The sequence below is a fragment of the Kryptolebias marmoratus genome, linkage group LG11, assembly GCF_001649575.2.
Source record: "Kryptolebias marmoratus isolate JLee-2015 linkage group LG11, ASM164957v2, whole genome shotgun sequence".
NCBI classification, from domain to species: Eukaryota; Metazoa; Chordata; class Actinopteri; order Cyprinodontiformes; family Rivulidae; genus Kryptolebias; species Kryptolebias marmoratus.
In genome coordinates, this window is record NC_051440.1 from 24,230,092 (window position 1) to 24,247,487 (window position 17,396).

Here is a 17,396-nt window from a genome sequence, read left to right on the forward strand (position 1 = left end):
AAAAAAAAAAAAAAGAAAAGGGGAAAAACCCGGATAGAGACATGGGCAGATGATCTTGTGTGGGGCCACATGGATTCGAGAATGTACCAGACCAATTTGTTGTAGCTTTGGCTGGGCCATACCAACAGGTTTGGTCTGTGAGGAGTGATATGCGAAATGTTGATGTCAATAACATTTACATCAGAGAAAATAGCACAATTAGTCTATCTCCATTAAAAGAATAACCCAAAACAAAACAAACAAAAAACATGCTTTATGAATATGACTTTGTAGATTTATTTCATTCAGTAATGCTGCAAAAGAAAAACATTTGTTAATTTATACATGCATTAGACAAGACCAAATGTTAGAGAAGTCTTTAAGCTGTATTTTAAGATATGTTGGTGTATTTTTTTTTGCTGTTATCTGAAGATTGCTGAGGATAAATGAAAGCATCGAATCAGAAGTCAACCTGATAAGCCAGAAGATATCCGTCGTTGTACATGTAGAGCTGCCTGTCGGTGGGGTTGTAGCTCAGACTGGCCACACTTTTGGCTATCTTCTGCAGCGGCAGTGCAAGCGAGTTGTCTTCTTTCCCCGTCGCCGTGTCGAAGGCGTAGAACACTTCCTCTCGATATTCATCCACGAAACGAGTGGCGTACAGCACGCCGCACACCATGAAGGCGTTGCTCACCGCCTTTTTGAACACCCTTGTCTCCCACGTCTGCGACATGTTGAGAGTCTGAGCCTCATTGTCCCAAAGTAGCCTACTCACTACGAGGTTACCGTGGTTACCTATAGTGGCATAGAGGGCCCACAGTCCGGTCTCATCTGCCTCCAGGTCCACGTCGCTATTAGAGCGGCAGTCATAGTAACAATAGGGGAACTTGTTGTTGAAACCCACGCCGGTGCCGGGGAGAGTCACACGTTTGACGGTGTTTGTCTTCAGGTCGTAGCGACAGACATCTGCAGAGCGGTAGCAGTGATAGTACAGAGCTTCTCCATATAAAACAGCGCTAGGACCATCAACAGAGTTGGCATGACTGTGAGATGGAGCCAAGGTGACGTCCTTGTGGTTAACAGAAGCCATGAAGTCTTTGTAGGTTTGGTAAACGCGCATTGTGTTTCCATAGATGTGGCTGTTGACCAAAGGTTGAACCCAGTAGCTGCTCTTCTCCCCGTCACTGTCCATCTGTGCCTGTTTCCCCCACGAACCAGAGATGTAGCTCTTACCATAAGGACTGACTTTGGTTGAGACAGGGTTACTGATGCTCGTGATCAGACCCTTGAGGCAGTACATATGCTGGGCTGCAACACAGAGAGAATAACATTTTATCATCAGATTTTCCAGTTCTGAGGACACACATCTTCTCTAAACTTGTGACTTTCTAAAGATGTTCAGCCAAGGAAACATTTAGAAAGACCAGCCTGGCTTCCTCATAAATACAACCATTTTTGCACGGTGTGTACGTCACCACATCCTGCGTAATGTCAACAAATATCACATACTTCTGAAGTCTTTGGGGATTGTCTTGCAGGACTCCACACTGTTCTTCAGGTAGCGCAGATTCTCCTTCACAGTCTTCATGTTAACTGTGTCGGAAACTTGCATCCTCTCCACACTTGAACGCAGTTTACCCACCTAACACACATACACACATTCATAAAGGAAACCTTTCTGAAAGAAACTGTATTTTTCTGTAGTTTTCTGTACCTCCTTGGAGAGTTTCTGTTTCTGTGCGTTGTTCATCTGGGTGTGAGCACTGATGTCTGTCTCCAGCTGGCTGAGCTCCTGGCCCAGCAGGCGCAGAGACAGAACCGTGTACAGACCTTTATTACGGAGGTACTGAAAGGGCTGTAGTCGAGCTGTCACGTTCTCAACCTGAGCCAGAATCTGAGGAAGACGCTGGCTGGAGGCCTTCAGCTGCAGGGAAACAAACAAGTACATTTCTGTGCCGAGTCTCCGAAACTGTCTGGATAAAATGCTTCTGCCAAACTGCTTGAATGAGATTTTAATATCGGTTTAGCTGATCAGATAAAACACAAATTATAGTCCACTTCAAACTATTAAAAAAGAGATTAGCTGTTATTTCCAGGTGCATCTGGATTTGTAAAATTATAAAAAAGAAATAATATTTTTTGCAACCATCCATTTAATAGGTGAGTAACGTACACCTACAAACATAGGAACTATATGGTGTTTTTGTTAGTAAATAAAAATTGTATGTGCTGTGTAACACATTTAAAAATCTTGGAAATAAAAGCAGAAATTCATTTTCCCGTTTTTTTTTTTTTTTAGCATACAGCTTTGAGCTATTAGCGTCCATTCTGCTATCTTAGCTTTTAAGTACCTTTTGGTGCTTTAAGCTTTAAGCTAACCTTTTGCTGCTTTAAGCTAGTATTTTGTTGCTTTTAGTTTTTAGCTAGTCTTTTGCAATTTTAGGATTCAGCTAGCATTTAGCTACTTTTTGCTTTTTGTTTGCATTTTGGTTCTTATAACATTTAGCTTGTATTTTAGTTCTTTCACCGTTTAGCTAGTGTTGTGTTTTTTTTAGTGGAATAGATGCTTTGTTTTTAAATGTTTTTTTTTTTATTTGCCTTAATGAATCAAAACTAGCTCATTTTAGCTTAATAACTTCTTCAGTAAATTTTAGTAAAGTCATTGGTAACTCAACATTCACTCTGCATTTTCACAGAAAATGATATTTTTTGTTTGTTTGTTTTTTGGTGAGAACCAATTTTTCACAGCTGTTGGCAAAAATCAAGGATTTATTTGCTTTTCCATTAAGATTAGGTGACAGTGCAAACATCGCATATTAATAAGAATATCAAACAATAAAACAGGCAAACAAACCTTTGTTACTAAGTCTTATTTCTTTTGTCATTTTTTGTTGTTTTCCTCTTTAACATTCAAGATATACTGTATATACTGAGTGTGAAAAAATAAATTTAAAAACAGCAAAAACTCTTAAGCTATTAAAAAAGGCTCTAATTAATTATGTTTTAAATTATTTTCATACTTTCTATTTGTAACTTTGAAAACTTCAGTTCTTTTAGTTGAGATAAATGTGTAAAACTGATATTATGACCGTCTGATCTGAAATAAGAGTGATTTAAAAACAGCGATGATGAAGTTTCCAGGTTTTAAGAGCTCCTACCTGTTCCTGCAGGCTGCTCAGAGATCCTTCGCAGGTCTGGATCTGCTGCAGTACGGCCTCGTACTTCAGAGCAGGAAAGGACCACAGAGTGGAGTTTACTTCGCACTGACATGACCCGTCCTTTATCAGGCCGGTCACACGTTGAGCCTGGCCAGCTTCCTGCAGATTCACACAATAAAACACTGCTGTGATCTGCAGCTGAAGGTTGGTTACTTTGTAAAGCATCACTTAGAAGATACAGTCCAAAAAAAAAAATGAAAAAATGGAAAATCTATTTTTCATGTCACAACCGTTCATCTTTGTCTTTGGATTTAGAGCTTAGATTTAAAGAATAACTCACGGTGGAAGTCAGCAGCAGCAGCAGCAGCAGCAGCAGCATCGTGTTTACAGCAGGAGAAGTTGATCCAAAATACCTCCTCCTTCTCTACTTTCTCTGAAATACTACAAACAGGCCCACTGGTGATTAACGAACGAGTCACCACAAAACCTCGAAAGGTTTCACACGGATGTGAAACCCCCAAAAACAGAAATTGTGGAGTTTCACAACACCTCACCCATTCCTCATTTATTTTATGCAAGAGTTGTTGTTTCAGTGTCCTGTAGTATCTCTGTGAAAGTACAGCTGTGTTGTAATAATACGTGTCTCAGCTTCCCATCAACGTGTTACTGAGACCAAAAAACTGATGACTTCAACCTTTAAATTTCTATTGTTCTTTTTATTTCTTTATTCACCATAATTTAGCATAATTTAAAATTAAAAATATATTATTTTCTTTTGGACATTTTTTTTGTATTGCTTTGAAGGATTTGATTTTTGCACAAAAGTTTCAGAAACATCAATAATAATAATAATAATAACGCCTTAAATACTATTATTATTATTATTATTATTATTATTATTATTATTATTATTGTTATTATTATTATTATTATTATCATCATCATCATCATTTTTGGTCAATTAGCTGCGGTGGCCATCTTGAATTGAATTGACTTCAGAGGTTAATCTGTTTTAGCTGTACATCAACTGACTACGTTCTGGACGTTTTAATACAATCCATTCTGTGGTTAATGAGATATTTTGCTAACAGACAAACAGGGTTGACTCCAGGAGTTAATGCTAAAGTTTTAAGTAAAAATCTCATGAAATGAGCAGCAATTGGAGTATAAGGTGTGTATGAATCTCAGCTACAACCACGCCGAATCATAAAAATTTGTAAGATTCACTGAATTATGGTCATTTTTGTGTTTTTAAACATCAGTTGCATGTGGTGGCCATCTTGAATTGGATCACTTGTACATTCATGGCTATTTCTGTGAAAGTTTCATTAAAATCCTTAGTGGTTCATGAGGTATTTTGCTATTTGAGAGCCAGGCCATGACAAAGTTTAGGTAAATATCTGTAAATATGACAGAGTTATTGCCTTTTTTATGATCATATGGTTGTTGTCACCATTTTGAATCAGGTTGACTCCAAAAGTTAATCACTTGTAGATATACATCGAATCATTACATGCCCAGTGGTTCATGGAATATTTTACTAACAGACATAATTACAAATGCACACACAAGCCTGGGCAAAAAACATTATCGTCTGCCTTCCCCTTTCAGTAGAGGGTGATAAATATGCTTGCTGATTATCCTTGCAGCTGACAACCTGTCCACGATGTACCCTGCCTTTCACCCAATGACTGCTGGAGAAAGGCACCAGCTTCCTGCGGTCCTGCATGGAAAGCAGGTAAAGAAAATGGATGGACGGATGGATTATCCTTGCTTACCTGAGTTTTTCCTCAGCTGACTTACCTTTAAGATGCCTCAGACCCCTGAAACATTTCAAATGAATGTGAAACTCCAAAAATGGAGAAACTATAAAGTTTCGAAATAAACATGGTTGACTCAGGAGTCGCCCATTCCCCATTTTGTTCATGCTTTTGATTCTGAAACATCCTTGTTTTTCTTCCCCTAAAGTACAAAACAATTACATTTTACTTCTCGGCTTCTCATCAAATTAACCTGAACCAGCAACAGTGTGACCTGATGAACCTCTAACTCCATCCCTGCATTTCCATTGCGCCTTTTATCCATCTACTTTATATTTTTATAAACTTTTGAATAAAATTTCAAGTCCCTGAGATTAAGAAACAAACCTTTTTTATTCCTAACTCAGTTATTTAATGTTTTCATTTAGCTGCAATAATTCAAACACTAATAAATATACCTGTTAACATGACTGAGTCACTGCAAAGCCCTAAAGTTTTCAAATTGATGTGAAACTTGAAAAAATAAAGAAACGGTGAAACTTGCAACATTTGTGGTTGACTCAGGAATTGCCAATTTCCCATTTGGTTCATGTAGGACTTATTGTTTTCCCGTTATGAGTCATACCCAATACATACTCTGAGTTATAATAAATTGTGCAAGATCTTTGTTTAAAACCTTTGCATGCAAAACAACAAGCAATATGCATTATTTCAAGGAATGCAACTTTAGTTTTTTCTGCTTTGCACAAATCAATTTTTTGTGGCTTTTATTACTAGATAATCCATCAGTGGATTATGACTGATTAGTATTGAATCTCTTCTCATTTCATAAAAGTGTTAAAACCTTTTAATAGTTTATTTTTTTTAGAAAGAGAAAGAATTCTAAGTTATAAAGATTTCAGTCCCATATGAGGTGTTGTGTTTTATCAACCCCATTTTTAATTTAGTTTGTGTTGTTTTTTCATTGGCCTACAAAGACCCAAGGTGCTAGGAAAGAACATAATAACAAACAAACACACAAACAAAAATATCAAGATATTAATAAAAAATGAAACAGAAGAAAATATTTGCATTTACGTCTTATATCAAGATATTGCTTCACAGTGCAGATTTTTCAGGAAGAGTTTGAGAAACAGGATTTTTCCCAGACTCATAAGTTCGTCAGAGTTCTTTCTTATTGAGTAATGTCAAAACAACAAGTTCTTTGGGCGTCTATTCAACCCGTCAGGAAGTTTTACATGAGCCCAATCTGTGCGTGCACGGAAATCATTTCTCCTCAACAGGTAAAGAAATCCTGAGTTGCCACAATCCCAACCACAGGGAGGAAGTGAAACTTGGCGCACATGCAGATTCACTGTTCCACATGCTGACATTTGTGGGAGTGTTCAGAGGAAAGTAGCTGCTGCTGCAGATCGACAGACGCAGATCTGCTCTCGGATCCATCATGAAGCTGTTTGTGATCGTTCTTCTGTGGGCTCTGTTCGCCATCACCCACCAGGTAAGAAACACTAAAGACAGCAATATTAAACTGGTTTCATCAGTAGACTGACGTTTTTTTCTTGCTTTTTTTAAACACATGGTTTCTGTTTTTTAAAATTTTAGACAACAACACAAGATAATTGTGTGTGTGAGTTCATTAGCTCAGAGAAATCCTTTCCTCATGAAAAACTCAAAACAGTGCAGGACAGCGCATCCAACTGCAACAACATTATCACCCCTCAGAAGGTGAGTCAGTCCAGTATATCCCATACGGGGTTAAACCTGCGTCCATGCTAAGTGTCTCTGCTGTCCCCGCAGGCCTTCGTGCTGAAGAGTGTGCTGCTGGGCTTAGACCGCCGTCTGCCTCAGCTGGAGGAGGATGTAGCGGTGCTGGAAAAGGAGGACGATGGAGAACTGTACGGAGTTCTCAGTTTGCACGTGATCGAGAACGAGCTCAGTGAGATCCAGCAGCTGATTGATAAACTCAACAGTACAGCCTCTGAGCACAAACGCCTTAGTGATGACACCGCTCAGAAGGTACAGTAAATGATTCTCATTCACAGGCTGTTTTATTATCATTACAAGTTTTAATTCAATCAACAGAATGACAGAGGCTGATTTACTCATTCTGATTAAAACCATACTGGATTATCTGCTTTGTTTCAGTTGGAGGATGTGCAAGAAGAGATGCAGGAACTGGAAACCTTTGACGCCATGCAGGTGGTGAAGAAACAACAAGTCAACCAGCGCCTAAAGAGAGACCTGGACCGGTGCAAGAATGGAGGACTTCATCCCATCCCCCAACCCACTGAGCCTACAGAGGGTAAGATGTGAGCAGGCTTCACCTGCAGCCAAACTACATCCAACATAAGAGATGGGAGGGGTAGCTTGCACCATAAAGGAGATCAAATTAGCTTTTTTACTGTCGTAGATTTGAGAACGCGAAAGAAAGTACTTATGAAACAACTATTTCTAAATATGCTTGATTTCCTGCCATGTGTTTGCATTTTACAATTTTTCCAGAAACCTGTCCCCACGGTCAGCTTCTGAATGTCACTGGGCCCAGGGTCTTCACAGCAGGAGAGTATCCTGGCTCATACAAGTATGGAGCCTGGGGTCGGGATCCCAAACCAGAGGCAGGGAAGGAGAGCTGGTATTGGTTGGTCATGATGACGTCCAGCAACATCTACTCCAACTACGTCCGTTTCTACTCCACCCTGAGCGCTTTAATAGTTGGAGTGAGCGTTCCTGGTAAGACGCTGAACTGTGAGGTCAACAGCATTTAAAGGCAAATCACAAACTTGAAAAAAAAAAAAAAGTTAAAGTGTTTTACTGTTTCTGTTTGGACCAGGTAATATCCAGATCCATGCATCTAACCCCACCACCAACACCATCCAGGGTCCAAACGTGGTTCTGTATGGAGGGGCCCTGTACTACAACTGTTACAATAAAGATGCTGTTTGTCGATTCAACATTACCACAAAAACAATTACCAGTTTAGAACTACCCAAAGGAACCAGGTTGGTGTAGAACCCGTAGAAGCCTAAATTATTTGTGATATTAATTGTTTCAGGTCGCCTCACCATTTTCTTTCTCTTTCAGGTATAACTCAAAGGCTAATTTCTGCCACCTTGAAGAATGCTACCTATACACCGACTTGGACCTGGCCACGGATGAGTCTGGTGTCTGGGTGGTCTACACCACCACCCAGGACTTTGGAAACTTGATTCTGTCCAAGGTGGAGGAGGGAGAAGTTCTGACTCTCGGTCAAACCTGGCGCACTTCATTTCCCAAAAGGGGTGTCACCAACACCTTTATGGCCTGCGGCATCCTCTACGCGACACGCTTTGTCAACACAACTGTGGAGGAGATCTTTTATTCGTTTGACACCAGAACAGGGAAGGAGAACTTTAATGTTGGTATTTTAATACATAAGATGTCTCCCAACATTCTCTCCTTAAACTACAGTCCAGTGGACCAGATGCTGTATGCCTACTGTGACTCCAAAATAGTCTCTTATCAGGTTTTGTTTCAGAAGGGGAGCGACTCTTATCTGTAAAATCTTTTTAAATAATGCCAGTGTCAATGTAAAACACCAATATATCCTGTAAAGAATCATAAACCTAATATAAAATGATCTGATGGTTCATTTGTAGTTAGATTCCACTTGTGTTTTCTTCTATATGTTCTTTCAATAAAATCATTCCCTTTTGCTTTGCAGTTATTGTTTTTTTTTCAGGAGAAAATCTCAATTTTTTTTGCAGCTAAGAAAAACAAGGGCCGTTTCTTAAACATATATAACATAATAAATGGCATGGCATCCTGCCTATTCTTTAGGCCGATAAAATCTCTTTTTTGTAATACTTTAAGCTCCATTTTTTGTAACAATAATTCGACACCTGACTTCTGAAATTCTGACATTTACTCTTTATTTCTTGTTACTTGATCAGTACATGGACAGAGACATCTAACTTTGTATTTATATAGTATATATATTATATTTAAATTTTACAATACACATTTGAATGACAATGAAGCAGGTAAGAGTCTTTCTACAGTCGTGAATAGAAACAAGCTAACAGGGAAGACTCCCACAATATAAAACAAACAAGAAAAATAAAGAACTTATTGCTTCGTACAAATGATTCATAATGGCAGTAAGAAGAAGCATAAGAGTAGTAGTAACACATTTATCAAGATCATTATACCAATATGATGTTACACCCTACAGTTACCTAGAAATAAAAATCAGGGAAGAGAAACAAAAATATGTTATCTCACATTAACAGTAGTATTAGAGTTTGGTACTGGAAACCTGCTCTATAAATAAAAAGTATCTACAAGAGCAAGGAGGACCAAGGTCTATACAAGCTGATCCAGTGGCAGCTTACAGGAGCTGTGGACCTTCAGGAGTCATCATTACTGGTTAAAGACCTTGGCGGAAGGAAAGCCGAGGAAGGAGCTCGGTTTTTCGGGTTTTTTGTGTACTGGGTTAAATGTCAAAAATGAGGGGGCAAGGATAAGAAGTGCAAACAAAAGTGAGGATGAGGTGTGGGTTGACAATACTGTACAGCACTTCAAAAAGGGACAAGATACATTCAGGAGCCCCCCAGGCAGTGTGGGTAGAAGTAGTGTAGGAGGAAACCAGAGTGTAAATGGCAGAAAATAGCTTTGTGAAGAGCAGAAACACTGAAAGATGATCGTACACAAACTCCGCTACATGCAACCGTGAATGTTCATGAATTTGATCCCGAGTTGTTTGATTTGATCTCACCGTCTCCCTCTTCCACATCTTTAAAACATGAAGCTTATTTTCTATTTTTAAATACATGAACAACAATTAATCTTTCATGCTTCAAAGAAATTCACATTCTTTTCCTTTAACATTCATTCAACAATGTTTCAGGTCAGCATCTCTCTCTGTTTTGTTATGACAGCCATTTTTTTTTAAATCAAAAAGAGCTAACCTCAACAGCCTATTGCTCTCTATCGCCCCCTGGTGCTCAGAAACGTGACTGCAACACTACCAACATTTCAAAAAGTGACTTCAGCTGATAGCCCTTTAGGGTGCTGCTGGGTTTGCCTGTAAGAGCCGGGGCACCTTGTGATATTTTTTTAAGGGAAGTTTTTTTTTTTTAAGGTGGCTGGGGTTTGCCCTACATTCTGAGCTTGGAGCCCAAATGGCGCCAAAAAAGCCCCGTCCCTGACAGGCCACCTCAGAGAATTGCACACCTCAATGTTTGGAAGCTACTCTGCTTCCTACAGAGGACCAAAGTTTTTTTTTATTATTATAATTATTATTTTTACTTAAAACAAGAAGAAGTGAAGTGATAAAAACTGCACATTAATGCACCACAAAACCAGGGGCGCCATGTTTGGTCTTCAATGAGGTGGTCCAAGATAACGACAGACAACAGCACATGCCTTTTCTGGTCAACAACTACACTTACTGTATATATGCATGACTAAAAAGAGCTAAGATAGTGGGATTATGGCAACAGAGAACATCAAAACATCTACTGACTAAAGATGAATTTATAAGGTGTTAATTTTACGTATATCAGTCATTTCTTTAAAGCAATTCCATTACAAAACCCAGCCCACGCAGCGTTTCTTTCAGTATAAGTGTGAAAATGTGTGTGTTGTTATTGAGGATGTCTTGTGTGTAAGTGTGTGTGCAAGTGGGTAGCTTTGGTTTAGACATGCAGAGGGGCTGGGTGCTGTAAGGGAAGTTATTTGCAGCCGTCCCGCAGAAAAGCCATTTGGGTCGGCTTGGTTCTGCCTCGGTTCCCCCGGTCTGGTTTGGTTTGGGTCGGAGTGTGATTGTCAGGTTAGAGACCACAAAGAGCCGACTATGGCCAGAACCCCATCCATGCAGTGGAGCTACAGACTGATGACAGTGGTTGCACCTATATACTTCTCTACTTGATATAATGAAAAATGCCCTATTGTTAGATACTACTCATACCAGAATGCCCTAAGAATCACATTCACATGCAAATACATGTTACTTCTATACTCTATTTATGTAGTAGATTGTCTTTGAAATGTGAGGATGCACACAGATTACAGCTGCATTCAGCAACATAACACTAAAGTGGATGCAAACAGCAGTAATACTGAAAAATGTTGACTTAAATAACCAAATCTTTTGTTATAATACATTAGTAAAGTTACCAGTCTCCTCACATGACATTGACTAGATCTTCCTCCAATTTTAATTTGAACGTTTAGCTTTGGTTTATCTCCTGAGAGACAAACAAGTGCTTTAAGAAACGTAACAAATGATAACCACAAACAGTACATGCTAAACTTAAACTTATTCAACTTATTCCTCAATTCAACCAAAGTCTTTTAAGCAGATATAATTCGTTAAATCTTGCGACATTTCATGCTAAAATTCACAGATAAAGGCATGCCGATGAAAAGCTTCACAGTAACTTTCTTGTTGCAGTTTATCCATTTAATTATATGATGATTATTTTTTCAATTAGAAATGCATCATTTGTTTTTTTAGTTTTTATTTTTGGGTGTGCAAAAGTAATGTTATACTTTTTTGATGGTTTAGTTAACTGACACTAATTTAACACAAACAGACACCACTTATGAGGTTGTTAATATTCAAGCTTTTTTACCACTAGAAGGTGCTAAATTAAAAAAAATAGTTCTATAAAATAACGAACTCTCACATGCTAACATGTTTTCACCTTTTTAACATAAAAAATACACGAGTTAAACAAGCTAAAGCAGCAATCACAATTCATCCAACAACTCTAGTTCTATGCTCATAAATCGTTACGCAGCTCCAGATTGTCATTTTGCGCAAAATAAAATCAATCAGACCGCTTCAACCATTTTCTCCCTGTCTTTGTGATGTCACAGCAATAAAAGCAGATGAAGCTCCCTGGTGGTGTAGTGGTGTAATGTCAGGGTGACTGGCTGGGGTTATATTTCCTGACAGAAAACAGACCCCAGGTTAGATAACAGCATCACTCTGTCGTTTTCAAATCATGATTTTAAAGTTTTAAATTAAATCCTACCAAGTGCAGCTTTAAATCAATGTTCTGTGCTCTATTTATGCTCTAAATAAACGATTAAATCTTGTCTAAGAGCTACCGGTGCACTCGACTACAACAAGGTTCTGTAATGCTGTCTGTCCAGCTCTGGACGCACCTCCGCTTCGTGTTTCCGTGTTCCTCGTGGACGGAAATCATCCTCACAAACAGCACAGAGAGAGATACTCAGAATTTCCCACAACAAACATTTACTACTTTCAACAGACACATGCACAACACTTTATCCATTTATATATTTTTCCCCTATATGGCACCCCCCTCAAAGTACTGCTTCCTTTTTCACATTTGACCTTTTCACCTTCTTATTCAATGTTAACAGCAGCTTTTTATGAGATATTGCTGTTCAGATTTTTTTTTTTTTTTAAAGACAGGTTTTCATTTTTTTTCCTTGTGTGTATGTGAGTTGGGGGGGGGGGTGTTTAAAAGGGTGCAGGCAATAATGAGGAACACTTAGCAAACACAAGAATGACACTTTAAGAGCAAAACCGATTGGTTAAATCTTTAAGTGTGGGGTAAAGGAGAGACAAGGGGATATTTAAAGGTCTGTTGGGTGTGTTAGTAGCAATACGTATGGTATTTTACAGTGACAGAGGAAAGAATATGGCAGATTAAAGGGATTTGGAGGAAAAAGATGAAGACAGAAAGAGCAATCAGCTTACACTCTTATCAAGCTAAATTTGTTTGTCTCCGCTCCTCTTGTTTCTGTTTCCTACTTTCTCCCTCCTCCCCCTCTACCTCCTCTTTCTCTCTTTCCTTGTGTGGCTCTTCAGCACGACACCTCCATGGTTTGGGTGACAGCGCCAACTCCCTCGGTGCTGTCAGAGTTGGTGCAGGCCCGAGAGCGGTTCCCCTCCCCGGAGCCGGCGCTGGTCAGAGAGGCTGTCCTGGAGCGGGCCAGGCGGGTCATGCTGGCCGAGGGCACTGGAAGGAAAGGAGAAGAACGAAATAAAAATGGAAGAATTAGGTGTTGTGATTTGTAAAACAAAAAAGCGCAATCAGTTGATGTTGAGGGAATGTAGGGAGTACATGCTAATGTGGATAACTAAGGAGTATTTTTGTAGCTAGTAAAAAAAGGCAGCTAACTATTAATCGTAAGGGTTTTTAAATAATGTGTCTTCATACAGATTATTACATTACGAGCACCATGTTAGCTCATAGTCGGTCAGAGCTGATCACTTGTCATCAAATCACCTGAAACGGCCTCTAAGGGTGCTTCTGAACAAACAAATTAAAGTCCCGCACCAGTCCCAGGTTAATTCACCAGGGGTATCGATTGAAATATTACACCATGAAATGAGGCGCCGCTTTAAGAAAATGATTTGTCAGTTTTTGTCTTCAATGTGTTTAAATGTTGTCGGATCAGTCTGCATGCTTGTTATCATGTACTGAGTTAATTACGTCTAAATAATAAACATGTGTTCACTGTTTCATCATAAAAATAAACAGTTTGTAGGATCACAATGCCCCATTAATTGGGCCCTACTCTCTCTTTAAATGTCTTTGCTCTCCTAACTTTTGAGAAACAGTCAAATAACTATATCAGTCTCAGAAAATGGCATCCTAAATGTTTAAACATCAGTTTAAAAACGACTTTTTTAAAAGCAAATTTCCTCAAAATGTATAGATTTACCTTGAAACACTCATAAAAGTTGTTACTTTTAGTGATAAATCTTGTGTATGGTGTGTAACAAAAGCTGTAAGCTAAATATCTTAAATCTAAGTGGGGTACTTTTAAAAGATCTGTAGTATTTTTTAAACACATTTTTTATTTTTTGGTGATTTGTTAAGAACATAGCTCATAAGGCTTTGCTCAAAGCTAGCATAACGCCATGCAAAGAGCAATATTGGTGATGCGATGAGAAGGGATGGGGGGAGGAGGAGTGAGGGCAGAATATTTTTCCACTGAAGGAAAAATTGTGTTCGGTAAAACAACAATGGGGTTCGATGCTCTTGGGATAAAGGAAACAACAGAAATGAGAGCAAAATTAAAAAAGATAACCACAGCCCAAAATTATTATTCATAACCCAACAGATGAACCAAAAAAAAAAAAAAAGAAAATGCCATCGAACGGGGCAGGAGTAAGAGTTTAGAGCCGAATGGGGAGGAGGAAGTACCTGGCCCTCCACTCAGCCTCCGATCCTTCACATAAGCGACTGAAAGAACGGGGCAAGGAAAACAGAGGGCAAGATTAACACATGACCCGACCCTCTGCAGCAAATACAACACTCAAAAAGTCTGACAACTGTGCTCCTGCTGAAATAACTGCACAAGAAATGATCAGAAGTATATATCAACAGATCACATTCAGTGTACAGACAGAGTGTAAATACGGACACTTACTGTAGCCCATTCCCTGCAGGAAATACTTGAAGGCTTCAGTCAGCTTGGCGGGCTGGAAGACAACACGTCAGTTTTCATTCATTCAGATCGTGAATGCTGTGTTCAGTGGTCTGTCGGATTCCCCCCCCCTTTTAATTAAGCCAGCTGATTGTATGAGGTGTTACCTGTGTGAGCTGGGGAAGTCCACCGGAGTCGGCCATCTGCCACGAAAAGAGAGCAACTATTAACCAAACTGCTGATGACTCTCAACAAGGTTTCACAAACTTAAGGCACCTCATTGAGTGAATGCTGAGTCAGCTGATTTAGCATTCATGCTATTGTTTCCAAAACCTTCAGCTCATTCAGAAGATGGATGCTATGACTTTTGATTTTTGTTACTTTTATACTTTAAAAAATCACTTTATTTCCAAATATTTGCCCCATAGATATACACTCTCATCCCGCCGAAGAGAAATACTCTTCATTTCTTTCAAAAAAACATTGTTTTCTTTGAAAACTACTTCAGCACATTTGCTATATTTATACTTATGCCACTTTTAGCTTTGAGCTATCCTTTTGATGCATTTATCTTTATGCATCATTCTGCTACTTTTAGCTTTAACCCTCCTAAAGAGAACTGATAACTGAAGAGAAGAAGACAAATTCTTGTAATTTAGGGTCCATTTGACCCGAAGGCCACAGAGGGTTAAACTAGTCTTTTGCTACTTTTGTTTTTAGCTATAATTTTGCTTCTTTTAGCTAATGTTTTGTGTGTGTTCAGTAAAGGAATTTGGAAAAAATAAGCTTTTCTGCAAAAAAATACAAACAAAAAGGTTGATGACAGCCTTTTTTAGTAATAATTCTTGAATGAAAACTTGAAAAGGGAACATAAAAAACACTATGTATTGCTGATGATGACACTTAGTTCTTATTAAAGTAAAATAATTTTCTGACTCTGCAGCTCTGTGTGAGATTAGGATTAAGAGTTTACCTTTAGGAAGGTGGTGTTGGTAGGATCCAGTTTGGAGTTGCACTCAACCTGCAAGACAAAAACAAAAACAGCATTTATTTAAATGAATGATACTTTAAACAAGCAACAATTTACTGAAACTTGCTTTTTTATGTGCAAATGTTTCAGTATTGTACGCTGAGCACCTTGAGTGAAACCACTCCAGAGAAAACATTTCAGAAATGAATAAACTCCAGCTTCAGATAATCAACATTTAAAGGAAAGTGTGCATGAGTAATGTTTTTATGGGGATTATTTTGGCCTGTGTGCATGTGGCTGACCCAGATCCTGCAGGGATGACTCAGTCCAGCCGGCTGAGCCTCACAGACACACACAAATTAGACAGATGTGCACAAATGCTCACGAGTAATGCATGACTGCTCAGACATGGCCTCACAAAGTGAACATCATGCACATGACAGCTCATTTCACTCTCATGCATTTAATCCTTTGTACTAGTTGCCAAATTACACAGGTCATTGCACAAACAAGACAATAAATACAAAACTAAAATGAAAGTTGTGTGCTTCTAAAAACTGCATCAACTTTTCGTATCTGTAAAAATTATTCAGGAAAATTTAGTTTAGAAGAGTTGGAAATATGAAGGAAAATGAAAAGATAAGTCAAAATGAAGGTTTGTCTCAACATAACTTTTGTTTCTTTGCTTCTGAAGTGACGCAGCAGGTCTTCATGTCAACAAACATTAAATATGAACATGACCTCCATCTGCCACGCTCAATAAGACAATCTCTGTTTACATCGCCCCCATCCTCCCACGTCTCCTCTCTGTCTTAATGCTGCTTTTCCATCCCTAGGACATTTTATAAAAACATGCCTCCCTGTCCACTTCCACTGCCTACATCTGACAGGAGAGAGACCTGACTTAAATCTGAGCGCCAGGCAGATTAATTAGTGCAGAAGCAAACATATTTGGTCCATTTCAAACCAGGCAACCCGAGCTGTCCCCTGGTGAAAGCACCGACATATATCCACACACAGACATATAGTATCAAAGACAAGTGTCATACTAACACAGAGACACACAGATGGACAGAAGGAGAGTCTCCTGAGGAGCAGGAGGGCTCTACAGGGTCAGAACCAGGACTCTGCCGGCTGACCTGTGTCTGTTCACCTGAATGAGGACAAACAAAACTCTGAACAGAGCAAGAGAAGGAGAGGAAGGTCTGCTGCTTAGAGCTTCTTTTAAATGAATATTTATTTACTCTGAATCACTGCAGCAGGCTGAGAATCAGAAGCTCTGTGAGGTAACACCAGAACTTATATTTAGCCTTATCTTATTGAGGTCAATCGTCCTGAAAAGAGTTTTGAAACCTTTGTTCTATAGCACAGCCCAGTTACACATACCTACGACTTTTTAACAGCATTTACTCATAATTTGACTCTCCCACTTGGTGTAAATTGCTGGCCTGTAAAGACTAATTAAAGTAAATAAATAGTATGAAGTAGGACTCACCACTCCCTCCTCAGCAGGAGCGTTGTCTCCAACAACCAGCATCACAGGACATCTGCAACAGGCAACAGGTTTAAACAAAAAACTAAAAATACTCTTGTTTGTATATATATATATTTTTTTTAAAAAGCAGTTTCTACAACATAACAGAACCAGAAAAAGCCACATCTTAAAAGCTGAAACCAGCTAAAAGTAAATAGCTTGTTTACAACTAAATCATGATCTTAATAAATGCAAACTTTTGTAAGACTTCATGTTTTGTGAAAACAGTGCCTGAAAACTCACTTCAAGGTTTTAGCGTTAAGCGCCGACCCACCGCGGTTCATCTCCAGGTCCCTTCGGCTGAAAAAGGCAGAAATGATAAAACTTTGTTAGGCTTGAAATCTGAGTTTAGGGTAAACGTGTCCCTCTGAAGTGACTGAAACGAGATGCTTTTCACCTGTTGTACATGTTCCAGAAGAGCTGCAGGTTGTAGTGGTTGATGGAGTTGTTGATCTGTTGTCGGTAGCTCTGAACCAGCTCTGTGTTGCCCACCAGTTCCTCCTGCACACACACACACACACACACACACACAAATTAACAAACGATTAGTAAAATACTTATATGAAAATTTGCTTATCAGCCTTCCTTTCTTATAAACATTT

General features: G+C 38.9%; 3 protein-coding genes across 8 annotated transcripts in view; 1 reads left to right on the plus strand and 2 right to left on the minus strand.

Annotated features, from left to right (window-relative positions):
• Positions 1–252: 252 nt before the first annotated feature.
• LOC108243456 (olfactomedin) lies at positions 253–4,933 on the minus strand. 2 transcript variants are annotated; one of them, XM_037978039.1, is made up of 6 exons: positions 4,916–4,933; positions 3,478–3,578; positions 3,138–3,296; positions 1,694–1,903; positions 1,489–1,621; positions 440–1,287 (listed from the first exon to the last, which is right to left on the minus strand). In XM_037978039.1, exons 2-6 carry the CDS (start codon positions 3,514–3,516, stop codon positions 440–442), a joined length of 1,389 nt encoding a protein of 462 aa, XP_037833967.1. In that variant the 5' UTR covers positions 3,517–3,578; positions 4,916–4,933. The 2 variants fall into 2 exon arrangements, with proteins under 2 accessions (XP_017284373.1, XP_037833967.1); XM_017428884.3 differs by lacking the exon at positions 4,916–4,933 and having other exon boundaries at positions 253–1,287; positions 3,478–3,516.
• A 1,408-nt stretch (positions 4,934–6,341) lies between these two features.
• Positions 6,342–8,596, plus strand: LOC108243451 (olfactomedin-4-like). The gene is made up of 7 exons (XM_017428880.2): positions 6,342–6,395; positions 6,500–6,622; positions 6,695–6,913; positions 7,043–7,199; positions 7,400–7,627; positions 7,728–7,896; positions 7,979–8,596. The coding sequence occupies exons 1-7, from the start codon at positions 6,342–6,344 to the stop codon at positions 8,433–8,435; spliced, it is 1,407 nt and encodes a 468-aa protein (XP_017284369.1). The 3' UTR covers positions 8,436–8,596.
• A 192-nt stretch (positions 8,597–8,788) lies between these two features.
• ndrg4 (NDRG family member 4) overlaps positions 8,789–17,396 on the minus strand; it is a 55,710-nt gene continuing 47,102 nt past the window's right edge. For 3 of the 5 annotated variants that reach the window (XM_017428892.3, XM_017428891.3, XM_017428896.3), the window contains 8 exons: positions 17,192–17,295; positions 17,038–17,094; positions 16,756–16,807; positions 15,264–15,311; positions 14,458–14,493; positions 14,294–14,345; positions 14,068–14,106; positions 8,789–12,873 (listed from right to left, as the gene is read on the minus strand). In XM_017428892.3, the coding sequence (XP_017284381.1) occupies positions 12,719–12,873; positions 14,068–14,106; positions 14,294–14,345; positions 14,458–14,493; positions 15,264–15,311; positions 16,756–16,807; positions 17,038–17,094; positions 17,192–17,295 (543 nt within the window). In that variant the 3' untranslated portion in view covers positions 8,789–12,718. The remainder of the gene's footprint in view (positions 12,874–14,067; positions 14,107–14,293; positions 14,346–14,457; positions 14,494–15,263; positions 15,312–16,755; positions 16,808–17,037; positions 17,095–17,191; positions 17,296–17,396) is intronic. The other 2 variants (XM_017428893.3, XM_017428897.3) reach the window with 1 other exon arrangement.

Coding starts and splice junctions, on each gene's coding strand:
- LOC108243456 (XM_017428884.3), bottom strand. CDS start 3,516: ATGCTGCTGCTGCTGCTGCTGCTGCTGCTGACTTCCACC. Junction 3,297..3,477: donor TGCTGCTGCTGACTTCCACC/GTGAGTTATTCT, acceptor GTGAATCTGCAG/GAAGCTGGCCAGGCTCAACG. Junction 1,622..1,693: donor AACAGAAACTCTCCAAGGAG/GTACAGAAAACT, acceptor TATGTGTGTTAG/GTGGGTAAACTGCGTTCAAG.
- LOC108243451 (XM_017428880.2), top strand. CDS start 6,342: ATGAAGCTGTTTGTGATCGTTCTTCTGTGGGCTCTGTTCGCCATCACC. Junction 6,914..7,042: donor GTGATGACACCGCTCAGAAG/GTACAGTAAATG, acceptor GCTTTGTTTCAG/TTGGAGGATGTGCAAGAAGA. Junction 7,628..7,727: donor AGTTGGAGTGAGCGTTCCTG/GTAAGACGCTGA, acceptor TGTTTGGACCAG/GTAATATCCAGATCCATGCA.